The following is a 16,806-nucleotide window of genomic DNA, read 5'->3' on the forward strand; positions in this document are numbered from 1 at the left end:
TGCGCAAACGACGTAACAGACCGCTGACCTCAGTCATCAACAGGGGCGCTGCAACGTAAAGCTATTCGAAACTAATCTATTCCAAGGGCCTTATAACGTAAAACTATTCCAGTCTGTTTTTATTCCAATCTCCTCTCATCAAATTTACGTAACCACCGGCGCAAGCATCGGGCGGTAACCCACAGCGTTGCCTGACCAGCCCACTTAAACCATCTCCTCGTTTGTAGCAGGTCCCTCTTGTTTGCTATAAGAACCAATAACATTGGCCACATTAGGTAGTTTTTCTTATCTAATTGGCTGACAAGAAGCGGGGAACACGCTCAAGTGGAGAGCGTTTCGATATGGCCAAGCCAGTGCAGTTAAAATAGATAACCGAACGAGGATGTTGAAAACGGCGTCTGGGATTGGTCCGCTTCCTGTTACTTGGATGCGGTCGGTGTTCGAAAATCGTGGCGGCGTGCAACGTAAGGTTAAGAACGCCGTTGAAGCGGATTCTTAGCAAGAAAGAGTTGGCAGAGCAATGTCATATACGTGCCGAAATGGTTGGGTAACGTTATACTGCCACACAAAAAAGTTTTGTTATGCGTTCAATTCATGCTCTCCATTAGGTGCAAGGAGCCAGTGCCTGAGCGTTCGGTGGCCAGCCATCTTCTTTTCGGAACGGGGCACAATGCATAATTATTGCGTACACTTCCTATCAGATGGGGAGCTATCACGGTTTTAGTGACGTCGCAGGCAAAAACGCAAAGTGGCGGTGGTGCGGAAGCTTTTTTGATCAGTCATGACGCGCTGATGGCAGAATTCGGATAGCTTTACGCTATAATGCGCCACTTCTGCAGTCAGCCCTGCACTACTGGTCGAAATACATTCCAGCAAACCCAATTTCGAGTCTTTGTCTTGCGACAACACACTAAATATGGGTGCACTGTATATGCAATAATAAACCGAATGAAGGCAGAAAGATTATCGCTGATTTGACGCCTTTTTGCCATTAGCCCACCGCTCTTGGTCAAGCGCTTTCAGGCCGCACTCACTTCACCTGTCTGCCACATGACATCATAAAACCACGAAAACTCACCGTGTCAAAGTTACATGTACTAGTCTCAATGTTATGCCTAAAAAATGATTTTTTTTTCTTAATAGCCGGACACTACCCCGTTCCGAAAAGAATAGATGATGGCTGCCCGCCTATCACTTGGGGCATTTACACGCGAGACAACAGAGACATCTTCTGTATACAAAATTTGTTTCAGCTAACCGCGAATAAACAAGTCCCCGACATCTGCAAAATTGTAAAGAACGTACAGCCACGACGTAATTGTCCTAATTGGGCGAAGGCCAATATCGATATGCCAGCATTAAAAAGAGGTTGGCCCCATGCATGCAGACAGCACTTTTATTCTGCTTGGTCTAAGTATTTACGGTATCGAAATGAACAAAAAGTGTCTGCCCCGGCTGACGAGCAGAATCGCTACTTCTTGGGGTGACCTTCAGGAGCATCACGTACCAACAACACCTTGCACATAATTTTACCCGAGATGGACGTGCCCTACGTGACAAGAATCCCGTCCAACCATTGTGCTCTTGGAAGCCGTCGTCAGAAATCAGCAGACTTTGACACCAAGCACATCGCTGTGCGTGATCAAGAACAAACACTTCAGCCCAATTTCATAAGAGCGCCCATGTCGTCTTGACGTTACGGCATGGAAGGCGCTTTTCTTCATGACGGTCTATCATTAGCGCGTGATTGTTTAACGCAGAAATATTTAAACAGTACGTATGTACTTTAAACACATTTCGTAACCAAGCCAAATTGGCAATCGATCACGCACAATTACAATCACAGGGAAATATATTTAACGGAAAGTATGCCATAGAACATAGAGAATGAGTAGGATAGTGGTGGAGGCCCTGTACAGCAGAACCTTCAGCACAGTTGCGCCTTTTAGTTTTCATTATACCGTACTTGCATTTATCTGGAAAATCGATGGCGTTGCTGGGTGCGTAAATAGCTCCATTTATGTTGGCTGCATCGGGATACACTAAGACATCGTGCAGCGAGGAAGCGGTGAATGCCCTCTTCCATTATTTTCTCTCGAAGGGCCTCTCAGTCAGAAAAGGCCATTGGAATCTCCTTTCAAGCCCCGAAGACTGTGAAAAGCACTCAATTCTTTGTTACTATTCTGGAAGGAAAGCAAAGGGGCACTTTGTCGTAACAGGAGCCCCTCGGAAACCGTAAGATGCAGCTGCGCTTACGCTGTGAATAAAGATATGTTTGGCAGTCCAAGCGTGAGCACGCATGTTAACATTTTGTACTATCTTCCAAATCATAGAGCCAGGTTTGTGTGCATTTGTCTCTTCACGTGGCAGACAGTATCATAAAATCTTAGACAATTATATTCCGCTTTCTTAGTTCCTTTTTGAAAGGTTACTGAAACAAGTCCTTTGAGCGTAAGAAAAACTACGCAACAGAACACCTGAAGAGAGCGCGGAAACAAAACGTTTATGGAGACAAATACATAAAATGCAGCCCCACGCTGCTTTTGGAGAGGTGCCAATAATTATTTGATGGTGTTGCTCATCAGTAGGTCAAAATAACAAGTGTCGCATATGACTCCACTGAGGGCATGACACTCTTTTTGATACGATCCAGCCACTTGATGTAAGAATAGACCCGAATAACCGCGGAAGGCAGTCTTTTCTCAGGGCGCTTCTGCCTCGTACGCTGGTTTAGTGGCGGCACTGCTACTCTACACCTACAACCAAAAGTACGCCTAGGGTGGAAGGCACCAACGAGATTCGTATTAGCCTCAACCGGCACTTCCCTATAGCAGAAATATTACTAGCGCTACAATTAAACAATGCGCGACAACTCCCCTCTTTCACAGTGCCCTCCCTGCCTCTTCAGACTCCCTCGCTTGACGCTTTTTACTTTTGTTTTCATTATCGCGATGCGTCACCAAGTGGACACCTCACATTCATCGCACACGTGACTCTGACCTTTATATTAAGTTTGCGCGTTTCGCCGCAGGAGGGACCATGACCATTCGATTCGTTATTCTACGTTAATAAGTCGCGGCGACATACGCCTCGAATATGCTTGTGCTTTTCCATGGCTCCCAGTGTGTACGAGGAGGGAAGAAAAGATGGCCGAGCTCCGCGCAGCGTTGTTGTTCTCGGAGCAATATTCTTCGATGTCGCGCTCCGTGCGCTGTCCGTTTCATTCCGTTTTAAAGTTATGTGTGAAATGGTGAATTTTTTAAGAGAGCGCGCTTGACTCAGGTGTTGGCGCCGCACCAAATAGATTACTTCCGTGGAGAAGCTGTTAGCACATGGTGGGAACCACCAAATCCGCTCCAGCCGATATATCAGCCCATAAAAATAATGTCAGCGCAGTTTGCACCTAGTATTTAGCCTGCGACCATTACGCTGCGACTAGTGTGCGGCTACCGTCGTTGCGATGACATGAAAAAAAGTAGTCACGCGATAGCATTAAGGACCCAGCGTCGTAGAAAACCCGGCGGCGGCCATCGTTTCGGCAAAAGTAATTTCCAACCACGCAAGCCATCCGTGTAGCGCAAAGAAGTTGCTGCACTAATTGAATTTCTCAAAGTAAAATACGTCAGAAAAAATTATAGGGTAGGACTTACACATGACCTACAGATCTGATAGCGTCGGATTGGAATTTGAATAGCGAAAAATCCTATTTCTGTTGCACGGAAACTCAAACACAAACGCCTTTTCCAGCGTTTCTACCATTCACAGACATGCCATGGCGTCCAGTATTTGCGCGCTCAAATCTCGGAGGCTACGGAGCAGCGCGCCTGGTTCCTAGCAACACCTCCAGATGGTGCTTGCCTCCGCCGCATCGCGACCCACGCAAGAGGCCGCGTTTATACCAGCAAGATCGCCTTCCTGCATAGCGTTCTTCGCCAGTGTTTCGCAGTAAACGTTACAGTTACATAAGCTGCAGTTGCTGGGAAGCGTGAGAAGCAGTGAGTGATCCTTGAACGCTGTCGCGTTCCACTCTTAAAGGCGGAGCTTAAGCGTTATTCACATTTTTTTTAATACTGTTACAAGACTGTTTAGAGTGAGTGAATGTGCACGATCTGGTCGAGATGCTGATAGAGGAAAACTGTTCTATTCCTTCTATAGATATTTTTAGAGGGCAACCCATAGGTGTTCCTTACTGCAGCGAGCGTTGGCGGCGGGGGCACCGTAACCGAGCGAACGAACACACAAGATGAAAGAGTGAACGCGGATAGAGAGGTGAAAGACGTGAATCTCGAACGGCTGAGACCAATAAGAGGGTCGCTTGAGTGACGTGCACGCGGTAAACTGGTGTCATTCACACCCGCCCGACCACTCGAAGCCTAGTCGTATCTGGGGTGCGATCGCGCAAACAGCTCGCTTTTCCGTTCTCTCGCTTGCCCTCTCGTGATTCGTTGGCGCCCGCGTGTTTCGTCACGGCGGCCATTGTGCCGGGGCGGGACCACAAAATGCGCTTACGTCACACTCCTGTCAATCATTCCAAAAGCGAGGGGAAACGGCCACTTTCGTGGAACGGTCGACAAGGGCATTCGTTTCGAAGAATGAATGGCCGTTGCCATAGCAGCGCTAGTAGCAGACGATGCGCCTGTCGTCTGCTCATAATGTCGTCGCTCGCCGAACATGGCTGGCCCTGGCGGGGGTCGAGTTTTTCGAGATTAAAACGCGATCCGCCATCGCCGAACGTCAGCGATGTTAATTATTGAAAACAACTGTGATCACAGTGAAATTAAATGCTGCGCCTGCGCTGTGATAAATATAAATGCTGTTTTAATTTTGATTGATCCGAGTGCATTTGTCGATAATGCTCGCCGTTTCACGTTGTGCTCAGAGAATCGCGTTCATTGTTCGGCGGTTTGTTTGGTGCTCACGAGTCGCGATGGCCGCTCCTATTATCGCGCTTTTGGAGTCGCTCGGGCAGCCTCGGCAACGCATCTTTCGGGACGCATTTGACGAGCTTACCGAGGAAGAGTTCCGCGACCACTTCAGGCTCTCGAAGCGCACTGTGCGCTGGCTCTGCGAACAACTGGAAGACGCCATCGGTGGCCTTCGGACCGGTGGCATCACGACGCAAGACAGGGTGCTTTGTGCTCTCCGTTTCTTCGCGACGGGGAGCTACCAAAGATCCATCGGCAGCGAAGAATTCGTATCGATGGGGCAAGCTTCCGTGAGCGAAAGCATTCACGCAGTTGCGGAAGCAATAACCGTGGTGGGCCGGCAACAGGGCTGGGTAAGCTTCCCGTTGTCAACGGCCGGCAAGGCTAGTGCAAAGGCGGCCTTTGCGGATCGGGGCCGCATTCCCGGTGTAGTGGCCTGCGTCGACGGGACGCTCATAGCGATCAAACAGCCCGAAGGACTCAGCCCGGGCGAGACCGCGGGCTTCATGTCAAGAAAAGGCTTCTACGCCTTGAATACCATGATCGTAAGTACTCACGATCTGACATTTTTTTTGCACGCTGTCATCTTTTATTAGGTTATCGGTTTTATGTAATGCCGTCGTAGTGTGTACAATACGGGTACCACGTAAAGCAATATCGATCGTGATCGAGCCCGTTCGGAATTTAATTTCTCGGTCCAGATTGACTCATTTGCTTAAGCTGCGGGAGGCAGGTAATCGCGGTTGATAATTTCGAACGGAATCAAATTGATCGATAGTGCCCTTGCGGTACGGGTATAAGAGTACGCATTGAACAACCAAGGCGGCTATGATGAGCATTAATTCACAAATGTCTCGTGAATGTAGCTTTTTGCACATTTCTTGCAATAATTAAAGAAGACTATTTCGGAGATTGCTTTTTACTAATGTGAGAAAGAATGCAGCTGTGTCTGGGAAAGAATTATGAAATCATGTCGGTGCAAAAACATTTCATTCAGACAATTTATCTGTCAGCATGACGTGAAATATGAGAATATTCCAGCTCAAATTGCTTATTCTGAACCATTTTCCGCCCGTTTGCTCTGCCCTCCAGGTGTGTGATGCCCACATGCGCATCGTGGACATCGATCCCCGTTTCCCCGGATCGTGCCATGACTCCTACGTGTGGAGGCACTCACCACTGTTAGGCCGCCTCACACGTAACCTGCGACGTGGAGAATGGGTGCTTGGTGAGTGCTGCAGACATGTTGCAATCAGTGAAGTATATTACACAGTTATGTTTCCAACATGCAGGAGACTCGGGCTACCCTCTTGAGCCATGGCTGCTGACTCCTGTGCCAGGCCATCCAGGCATTGACACTCCGGAGGGGCGCTACAACCAGGCCCATGTCTCCATGAGGAACGTTGTGGAGAGGGCTATTGGCGTCTTGAAGGCAAGGTTCCGGTGCCTTCAAAGGTACCGGACACTCCTTTATGAGCCCAAGGATGCAGCCACAATCGTGGCAGCCTGCGCCGCTCTCCACAACATTGCTTTGAGGGCAGGGGAGCCGGAGCTGCAGGACAGTGATGAGGAGGCTGATGACAACCAGCCACCGCTGCAACAGGGCTTCCCTGTATCTCAAGGGCACCACACCTGCCGGCAAGAAACGCCCAGAGAGCTGCTGATGAGGGCGAAGCAGATGAGGAGCCAGGTTGTCAACCTGTTCTCTGCGGCCCCTAGCTGGCGTACCACTCACCTGCGTATGCTGCATCGTCGGCTGAGGCAGCAACAGCAGCCTCGTCGCGCGGCTCAACCGTAAAACCAGGTGAGTTCTCCAACATAGGCGTCAAAAGGCAAACCGCATAATGCCATTGAAAAATTGAAATGGTCGCCCTTGATAAAAAGGATGCAAGGCATTTTCAAAAATATTTGTTTTGATTAATACTGAAATCTCCATTGCGGATTTTCACAGGGTGTGTCACAGTAACAAAAGGTTTAGAAACAGTGGAAGAGAGACGTTAAAAAAGTGTTGCTGGGCTACTTAGTTCCTGATGGGAACGCAAATTCAAGGAGAATACAAAAAACAGCACAAGCACCTGAGCGGGTGTGCTGCTGCATCTCTTTTCCGGGTTCTTTTTTTCTTTTGTAATTTTATTCTTAAATAACTAGAAACACAAAATACAAAATGACACTCTGTTATAACAGGGAATTTTGAAAACAAAACAGACAGAGGTAGGTTTTGCACGAAGACATGTCGTGCCATTTCGACATTTTTGTCCACCCCTGTAGCCAGCTGGGTAGCTAGATTGAAACGTCACAAGAACATTTCATTTCACACTGCAACGGGCACATTGTTCCTGTAGTATATTCAGCCAGCATGGAGTAAAGCCAAGACATGGTGTAGCTCAAGGAAATGGTATTACTTTAATGTACTCCATGGTTTCAACTTTGTAAACATCCTCGTGTCACACAAAAATACAGATAAATATCAGCCGCTACATGTTCTGCATTCAGATACACCCCATATAATACAACATATCTGAAGTAGTAACAGTGACGAAATATGTCAGAATGAGCTGGACTAACGTGCTGCTGTAGCAGGAAGCCTGCAGGACGTGTGTTTGTTACATATCACAGCACCTTGAACTACTCTTCAGTATCAGGTACAGTAATGCACTCCATAGCTGTAGCTTAGCATATATAAAGTTACATGGAAGTAGTAGCAAAAAATATCACAGCAGGAGCCTATGTGGCTAGCCAGAAGTGCTTCATGTAACACTTATTACCCTCTCATTATAAAAGTGGTAAGCATACAAATAAAAAGCATCATGCAAGCCTGACGCATTCTGTACTTCGATATAAATGGCAGGAATAACATGACCTAGTTGAAAACAATGACTAATACTGTTTTTCTCCGCGTACAAGGCATCAGCTGTTAGCTGGAGAATCCCCGTCAGGCGCCAAATCAAGAGTTAGCTTCACTATATGTAATGTGTAACACAATTCTAAAGCAGCCATCTAGTGATTTCAGGTAGACACTGGATATAGAACCTTGCAAGAAAAAAAATTGGACCTCAGTGCAACAACACAGAGTACAGAAAGAGCAACGCTAGCATGACTGCCACCTAACTCATATGACTGAAACACCCTAAACATATTAATGATACTTGCTAAAAAATACTAAAACATACTAACAATAAAGTTACAAAAATAGTATGCAATTTCTTGTGCACATAACGGAAATAAGGTAACTATTTAATTTCTGCTACCTTCGAGTAACATCTCAAAGTTTAGAGATCACTAAAAAAATATTTAAATGTACAAAACAAGATCAAAGTTATAATGAACGAATAATAATGAATAATACAAAAAAATACAAGTAATAAATAATAAAACTTCAAATGTACAAAACAATATCAAAGTTATAATGAACGAATAATAATGAACAATACGAAAAAATACAAGTAATAAATAATAAAACTTCAAATGTACAAAACAAGATCAAAGTTATAATGAACGAATAATAATGAATAATACAAAAAATACAAGTAATAAATAATAAAACTTCAAATGTACAAAACAATATCAAAGTTATAATGAACGAATAATAATGAACAATACAAAAAATACAAGTAATAAATAATAAAACTTCAAATCGTCTATTCCCTCCTTGCAGCCACTGCCTCCTGCATTAGCTGGCCCAAGAGCTGCGAAAGCTGCCCCACTGGCCGCAGTGCCTCCGCTACTTGGTCGGCCTGCCGCTCCACAGCAGCCACGACCCGCTCAGTAGCTGCAGCCAGCCGGTCTACGCCCTGGCGGATACCACGCAGGAGCTAGAAATAAATCATTACATCAGCATCCATTCCCGCACAATCGGTCAAGCACCTCTACAGCAAAGTGACCTGCATAACGAAAGAGTAATTATGTTCGGTCGGTTCCTAGTGTGAGGCATGCTGTGCACAATGTTTACAAAGTGAGCTGTAAAACGGATGATTTTGGTGGTCCCAAGCACTTTAGGTATAAAGGCGCTCAACTGCATGTACGCTCATTCAGATTACCATATGTTCATTAGTTATGGGGACAAGGACAAACACTTTCTATGTTGTTGTCTGGCTGCACCATTGTATCTGTTTTTTGTTGTTGGTTTTCATGTAGTTGTGCAAAGAAATATCAATACCATATGTACTTGTATGCTGTCGAGCCGCCGGAAAGTTAACAGATGGCATAGCAATAAGTTTGGGATTGCAAATGAGCAAGCGACCTTGACATGTATCACTGTAGCAAAGAATGCTAGGCCCTATGTTGCATTTTGTTGCAAAAGCATGTATTGGACCCTGTATATAAATTGTTGTTCAAGCATTGCAAGCTCTCGCACTGCCATTATATGTGATGTTTCCCAGCCTTCCAGAACAAGTTAGCAACTTCAAACTTTGTGGAAATAGCCACAGTCCTGAGTGTATTGTGTGGCAAAGTTTTCCTCTTACTGCCTTAATTACAACCATTGCAACTCATTAATCAACAGTGTTCTCCTTTTTTATGTTTCAATAGTTTATTGAGGTTTGTGTTCTCCATCGTCCTCAATGAACTATGCAAGCTATAGTGTTTCTAAGTGCGGCAAAATAAAGGAAACTTTACGGCGATGTGCAAGCTAAATTTGAACTGTGAGTTAGCTGCCGCCTTTGCAAATAATTATGAAGATGGAGGGCCCAGAGCATTTTAGGTGTTTTACATATGCCACTCAATTTACGCCGCTGCCTTGGGAAAAATGTTTCAGACATGAATATTTTTGTGTGATGGGGGAGAACTATCACAATCAGCATGCGCAATCCGATGTGTGTGGTGCAATTACAGCATATGCGGAAAAATTCATTAGGTAATACTTGAAATTGGGCGGCCAAGGTTTGAAACGAGTAAGTCATATGAGGCAGTGTTCTAAAACGAGTGATTTAATTACAGGCAACTTGCCATGTCTATGAAACTGCTCAAAAGAAAGAGCTTTAGTGGAAATAGGAATGTATGAAGCTGTTATTGTGTGATTGATTGCAAGTGTCCCTGTTTAGTCCACCCAGTTATTGCCTGTTGCAGAAATGCTAATGGCAGTGATTACTGTGTTTGAAGCTGTTACCTTGTGTTAATGATTGCAAGTGACCGTGTTTATGACCATGTACGTAATGTATGATGATGTTCTCGTCCGTCTCCCTTAGTCTTTTTTTTTCAGTTCAGCTATTGAAACACGTGTTAGCCATGTATGTGAGTTAGTGACCTGTGCAGCTCATCAAATTGCTAAAAAAATGTTACACCTGTCTACTGTCATTCTATTACGCTCCACCATATAAAGCAGGCAAGGGCACACGCACTTCGTTTGTCTCGTCGTTCTGTGCGATGGTTCTGGCGTAGTCGTCCGCGAGCCGTTCGACCAAGGCGTCCCGGTGGGACACCCGACGAGGGCCTCGCGACCGGCGCTGCACCCGGGGTTGGTAGCCTGGAAAAAGTACCACTTTTTAATGAACTAAACACACAAGTACATTACGTCCAGTGCATTCAAGCTGTGACATTGCAGGATATTTCCTTTTCACTTACTGGTTCTCACTCCGCCAGGGCCAGCTGCAGGCTGTGCAGTGGCTGGAGGGCTTCGGGGCAGTGGCTCAACAGGGCCCACTCCTGGCTGCTGCAGTGCTCCTATATTGGTTATAGAGGGTACATTCACTCAACGGTTAGAGTAGAAATAGTTTGCGTTCCTTATATACGAAACAGATTCCACAAACAGGAAGGCAACAGGGAAGAGCAAAAGCTTACCTTCACGTGAAAGGCCACTGGTTCCAGCGGTGGTGCCCACAGATTCCACGGTCACCTCCATGGCGGGCTGCATAATGTATAAGATGCGAAGAAGCAGTTTTGTCAAGTTTGCGTAATCTGCTCCTCCCAATATGCACTAACATAGAGTTATGACAGCAGAAAAAAATCTCTTGAAATCCCAGTAGTAAACCATCTTGTGCATGCCAGCAGCAAACACATGCACATAAAGGAAGAAAAACTATTTCCGTTATACCAGTGTCACGCAGGCACTTTTGATCTGAATCGATCCCGATCGGGGCAAAATTTCTCTATTTCTATTGCCTCCCTTCGCGGAATGAAGAAAGGAGCCAGTGGCTGTCGAGAAATTCTATCTAAACTGGGCGCGATTGCGAAGAAAGCGGCCTGCGTGACTGGGGTATAACACTGCTTACGCGATGCAGTATACACGGCGCAACTACTGTAAATTACTGCCGCGTTCTCCCGTTTTTTGGTGCGTTTGTCAATGGCTTACCTCGTCGAGTGGTTGGCAAAAAGCCTCGCACACTCCGGTCACCGTGGAGGTGCCCACTAGGGCGATGATACGGCCACGAAGGCCGGGCAGACGGCCACCACCCGTGCCGCTGCAATTACGGACAGCATTGTAAATATCGCGCGCAACAGAACCACTCCTCGCACTCACCTTTGACTTGCGGAAGCTGTGGCGGCATCTCGGCGGGAAAGAAATACTTCTTTCCGCCAAAAGACCTGCCACTGTTCGGCTGTCTTGGCGGCCGGGCCCTCAGTGTTCAGCAGGGCGGCGAGCTCACTCCAAAGCTGCCGCCTCCGCTCCACCGTGCACTCCGGTGTTAGTGCGCACGATGCCCGCACAAGATAGGGATGGCCCTCCAGAAACGCCACCAACAGTTCACGTTGGTGTGGCGACACGTGAGGGCCAAGCTTGACGTTCTTGTGCGACGACATTTTGGCAACCAACGAACAGCGATTTTGCAATTGAACTGCGCGCTCCCGCCAATTGGTTTTGACGTGTGCGATACCACCTAGCGGACTAAACCAAAATATATGCCGCTTAAATTAGTTTTCTGCTCTCGCATGAGATTTCCGAGGCAGATTATATGTTGCAACAGTAAGAATCTTTTTCTTATATTACGTGTTTAATTATTAAAGCATCGCAAACATTCTGCACTTAATGTATCGTCCCCGATCGAAGCTCAAACTGGTGACGCAAACTTCCGGGGCTGGGCTCGCTCGTTTATTGGCTGTGCTCTCCCTCCCGTTCTCACAAATCTTGCGGACGGCCTACTTTGTGACGTCGCAGCCAGACCGAACGAACGGAAAAGCGAGCTGTTTGCGCGCTGGCCTCAGCCGGACCGCTCGTTTCCTAGTAAGGTCTGGTCGCGTCAGCTTTGCTCGCACTTGCTTGGTTTGGTTCGTTTAGACTCGTTCGCGCTAGTTTCGATAGTAATGGTTAGCGACTGTTATTTGATCTGATTGTATGCGTGACGCGAATTGTGTAGTACTTTCTCGAAACCACGCCGCACCAGCAATTACACAGGAACATTCGACGTGCCATATATAAAAGCCGACGCGCTTGACCCGCATATAAGATTTTCGACGATTGCTGACTCTGCTACATCTCCCTCTCAGATTCTTTGCCTCAATAAATTACGAAATGAAAACACATATAGATCTGCATTCAAAATTTTCCTTACAGAGTATTGTAGTCGTCGCTGAACATTTCCTGTATCGTTTCACCTATTTCTTTGAAGTTACAAATACCAAAAGGCGCCTGATATATAACATATGCATACTACATCTGTTCGTATAAGTTTACTCTAATTCTCGGTGATGCTATGGATAATTCTATCGCGAATAATGGAGCAGTGTGACGTAATTCGCGAAAATCCTGGGCATGTTTTCTTTTTGTAATATATGATTGTGTTGCACCTGGAAGCATCCATATGTGCTTGCACTTAAAAAAATGAGGCGGGAAACTTTCCACCAAAGTTCTCGTATTTTGACACGTGTGATCTGTAGCCATAAGTACTCTGCCTAAAGTATTCTATCTCAGTCGCGTTGCGTTGTCACCAACATTTTGTTGCGCGCACTTGGACTTTTTTCGTCGATGCTTCTGAAAGTTTTCATTTTGTGTGTCGTTAAGGGTTGTCCTAAGTGCTGTTACAAATATCAACAACCGTTTGCTTCATTTTTTACCCGTACTGGAGATGCCAACGTGTTTTAAACCTAATATATTTTCGCAATGAAAACTTTTTTTAAAGTTATGCAAGGTTTATTCGGTTTCCTTTGGTTATCATTTAGTTTTTCACTTTTTTAATTGTATATCGTGAATGTTGTGTTAAACGAAACACGCATACATATTGTGCAATGTTTTGTACTAAAAAATCAGGTCTCAAACCATAACATGTATTATTCTCGCGTTGCGTAAGTTCTTTGAGGACGAAACACTTTACTGAAAGCCCGAAAGGAATGTACAGTCGCGTTCACAAATTTGGAGACCATGCGAGCCCGTGGCAATGTGCATGCGTGCGCCATCTGGCGGCTCGGTGCCTGCTGTCGAGAGTATCGCAGTGCGCATGCGCGTCCATACTATCTCGCTGACCTGCTCGCTCACTCGCTGCGCACCCGCTAGGGCGCCGTTTAGAGGAATTTGCAGTGACCGCCGCTAGTAGTGTTGTTCGCGAAGCAGTGGCGCGGCATCTTCAATCCTCTTGGTCCAACCTCGGCGATGTTTTTCGGCTACGGAAGCGCCTGCTTTCCCCGCTTCTGTCACGGCTGTCTGGCCGATACCACAATGCAAAATATCTACTCTTTAGGTGTAAACGCGCGCATCGGTGGCAGCGGATACCCATCAGCGGTACGAAGCAACACCAAGACAGAAGGTGTTTCATTGGTTTTATGTCCCGTTGGTATGGCAATAGCGCTTCGCGGAAAATCCGAAGTGATTGAGTGACGCGCGAAAATATAATCATATATCAATTTACAGGTCACCATGGTGAGGGGAGATGGTGGGGGAGAAGGCATCGCCGGGCTAATGAGCAGATACGGTGACGCGTCGCCGCCTGCAGACGCCTTTCTCTGGTAGGTTGTATTATGCGCGCGTTCGTTGCCTGCGCAAGCCACCGCCTGCGTTCTAACTGAAGTTGCGTCATCCCACCAATAGGTATTCGCTGCCGTCACCGGGCCGATGGAAGCGCGGCGTTGCAACCTTAGCTGGTCGATCGTGTCTCAGCAAGCCGAGAAGATTCCCCACCTAAGGAGTACATATCTTGCACCGTGGCCGAAACACACCACTCGCGCTTTCTGCGGAGCGGGGCGTTCCCAGCACAGAGTGCTATCGTCGGCAGAATGCCACGTTCGAAGAAGCGCTGCCCATTGTCAGGCTTTCACGCTGCTATGCTCAGATATTTCCATGAGTTATCGCGCCTCCCTATTGGCGGACACAGACGCGGTTTGAGAAGTCTCATACTGTGAAAGTCTATTAGAGCATTTTGCGTATTGCCGCTTTGTCTTCTGCAAGCATGCCGCCAGCTGGACAGAGCGGGAAACAAACAAAGATCTCCGATCACGCCCCTGTTGAAAACGAACGCAAATTACGATAATTGGCCCGCGCGCTGGTGCGCAGCGAGCGAACACGCAGACCAGTGAATACCCGCGAACAATGTCATACATGTGGAAGGAAAACTTTAAAATTAGAGGAGAAAACAAGACGGCACAGGAGCCATCTTATAAGAGAAAGAAATAAACTAACGAAACGTCATAGAACGACAGACGAGCCGGCAGCGCCCCACAGGCATAGGAAAAAAAATGACTAGAAACGAAAGAACGGGGAAAGCAGACAGCGTTGCCAGTGGTCGGCTGCGCTACCGATATGTGATCTGCGCCACAGCACGCCACTGATGGCGCCACTTGTTCCACTCAAAGCAGCAACGATCGAGGTGGATAGGGCTGGACACGTCCATATCAGCTGCATTTCTGGTGGCTGGTTCACGACTTGTCGTGGCGTTGGGCAAGTAACACTGCATTTAGAGCCCCAGACTGCTGCTGCGTGGTCCTAATATAGAAGAAAAGTATTGTTTAAAAAGTACACCGCACTTTTACGAGATTTCTATGCGAGAGAAGGTCAGATGTTCAATTAGTCAAATCGTATTTTATGCGAAGCATATTACGAGAGCTCAACCCAGCTCCTCAGGCGCGGCGGTGTCGCCTTCAATACCACGTGACACCGTGACGTCACGACAGAGGAGAAACGGGGCTCCAACTCGCGCCGTCGCTCGCGGCGTCGCGGCGGTATTTAAGCAGCTGCGCTTGCCTCTGCTAGACACTAACGAGGTGAGATACCTCCTGGAGACAGAGCTGCTCGTTGGAATGAGAAGCGAAGGTTGCGGCGTGCTACAGAGACTGATTTTCTAGGTGGCTTTGGCTCAACTATTGCAAGATATGGGCTGGGTGGGAATTGAACCAGGGTCTCCGGAGTGTGAGACGGAGACTCTACCACTGAGCCACGAGTACGATGCTTCAAAGCGTTACAAAAGCGCCTCTAGTGAATGCGGTGTTGCCTTAGACACGAGCTGTTGCTAAGGCTCAGGCGTGCGTCGCTTGCTCAGGCGCACATTTCGTTGCCGCGCCGAACGCTGCGTTGCTCGACGCTCACCGCGTCCAATGCGGGGCGCGTAGTCGCTGCGCCTTAGCCCATTGTCCTACACCCCTTGGTGGGTCGACGGGAACGCTGTCGCGTTCCACTCTTGAAGGCGAAGCAGAGTAACGCATGAGTTGTTTCTTCGTCTAGCCGAACCAAATATAGCCAAGCAACAGCAGTTCACCAGGCTGAACAGTGGTTCAACAACTAAAATAAAGGCTAGTATGCTTCGCATCCTGGGTTTAACCTTAGCTAAGCCACAGCCATTTTTTTAATAATATTCTTGAAGTTGAAAAACTCATCGCTCCGTATTGCAGCAAAAGGGCAACTATTACATTTGGGAGAAGTAAAATAAGACTTGATTGAACTTTACAGCATTGAAGGTCGCTCATTTTCAAGAAGAAAGACTGTTGTTTTTGCATGTTGGAATAAGCACAATAATTGGGATTTCTATTACTCGGTGTGAATTGAATTATGATGTCGCTAAAATAGTTGTAGAGTGTATTCGAAAGGCAGCGATGACATGTTGGGATAGGCCTATATAGAAAGCGGAGCAGAACCTTTACTGAAACCATTTATTCCGCAGAATTTTTGACACACACTAAATGGTCCGAAGAACCGACGTACATACCACCAACATTTGCATGAGTGAAATTTAACGCCTCGGCGTAATTAGAGTGACTCTTCATGGCTTGTAACCAACTGAGCAGACCCATTGCTGCGATACGCAAAGGAAAACCCGGTGAAACCATTCTTTGATACTACGATTGCATCTTGCACAGAAATAACGCAGACAGTACACTCAAGCGTGCTCTAAAAAATCACACGCCAAATGACGTAACAGGAAATAAGTATTTGCTATCATGGAAGATTGACGAGCTGCACTTTCTTAATGTGTCTACGTGCGTCAGTTCTTTACCGTACCTCGTGTCTACAGGCAAAACTATGCAACCGCTATGCAACTTAGGCACAACCGCTAATAGTGAATGGACATTGATGTCGGTCAGAATTTTTGCTGGGAAAGTTCGTGTCCGTTACATCTGACGCACGAAAAGTAGCCGAAGAGCTGGCTAAATAAAGTAACAGGAGATTGGCTTTTTCTGCGTTCTCGTTGTTGCTTTATTTACTCATTCTGTGACACCTGTCACATGCAATAATCAAATTAAGAAGTGTTCTTGCTGATGTGCGCCGGTGGTCGGCCATGCCTTCCAAGGCATAAACCAGCGAATGCGCGTCTTCATGAACGTGAAGAGATAATCGCATTTCACAAGTTAAGTGCACAGGCTGACAGGCTGTCGAGGTAACTCCGGCATCCAGGCCGACAGTAAAACCCAGGAGGGTGCGTTATTCGAGCAACCCTTCCTGCAGTGGTGCCACAGGCCTTGCCCATTTGACAGGTTTATCAGTTGGCGTACTGCGTGTGACGAGCGTAAAAAGTGGACAGATGACGAA

The 16,806-nt window shown here is 46.8% G+C and overlaps 2 protein-coding genes across 2 annotated transcripts; one reads left to right on the forward strand and one right to left on the reverse strand.

Annotated features, from left to right (window-relative positions):
* Window positions 1-4,927: 4,927 nt before the first annotated feature.
* Window positions 4,928-6,723, forward strand: LOC135919954 (putative nuclease HARBI1). The gene is made up of 3 exons (XM_065453981.2): window positions 4,928-5,470; window positions 6,018-6,153; window positions 6,218-6,723. Exons 1-3 carry the CDS (start codon window positions 4,928-4,930, stop codon window positions 6,721-6,723), a joined length of 1,185 nt encoding a protein of 394 aa, XP_065310053.2.
* A 1,840-nt stretch (window positions 6,724-8,563) lies between these two features.
* Window positions 8,564-10,761, reverse strand: LOC135919957 (uncharacterized). The gene is made up of 4 exons (XM_070531161.1): window positions 10,701-10,761; window positions 10,485-10,583; window positions 10,262-10,386; window positions 8,564-8,737 (listed from the first exon to the last, which is right to left on the reverse strand). Exons 1-4 carry the CDS (start codon window positions 10,759-10,761, stop codon window positions 8,564-8,566), a joined length of 459 nt encoding a protein of 152 aa, XP_070387262.1.
* Window positions 10,762-16,806: the final 6,045 nt, after the last annotated feature.

This window comes from Dermacentor albipictus, chromosome 1, assembly GCF_038994185.2.
Source record: "Dermacentor albipictus isolate Rhodes 1998 colony chromosome 1, USDA_Dalb.pri_finalv2, whole genome shotgun sequence".
NCBI lineage: Eukaryota > Metazoa > Arthropoda > Arachnida > Ixodida > Ixodidae > Dermacentor > Dermacentor albipictus.

Bases quoted from the DNA above. Each gene is read 5' to 3' on its own strand.
- LOC135919957 (XM_070531161.1), bottom strand. From the start codon at position 10,761: ATGGAGGTGACCGTGGAATCTGTGGGCACCACCGCTGGAACCAGTGGC. The intron at 10,584-10,700 runs GTAAGCTTTTGC...TAACCAATATAG, and splicing joins CAGTGGCCTTTCACGTGAAG to GAGCACTGCAGCAGCCAGGA. The intron at 10,387-10,484 runs GTAAGTGAAAAG...TACTTTTTCCAG, and splicing joins CCCTGGCGGAGTGAGAACCA to GCTACCAACCCCGGGTGCAG.
- LOC135919954 (XM_065453981.2), top strand. From the start codon at position 4,928: ATGGCCGCTCCTATTATCGCGCTTTTGGAGTCGCTCGGGCAGCCTCGG. The intron at 5,471-6,017 runs GTAAGTACTCAC...TCTGCCCTCCAG, and splicing joins ACGCCTTGAATACCATGATC to GTGTGTGATGCCCACATGCG. The intron at 6,154-6,217 runs GTGAGTGCTGCA...TCCAACATGCAG, and splicing joins ACGTGGAGAATGGGTGCTTG to GAGACTCGGGCTACCCTCTT.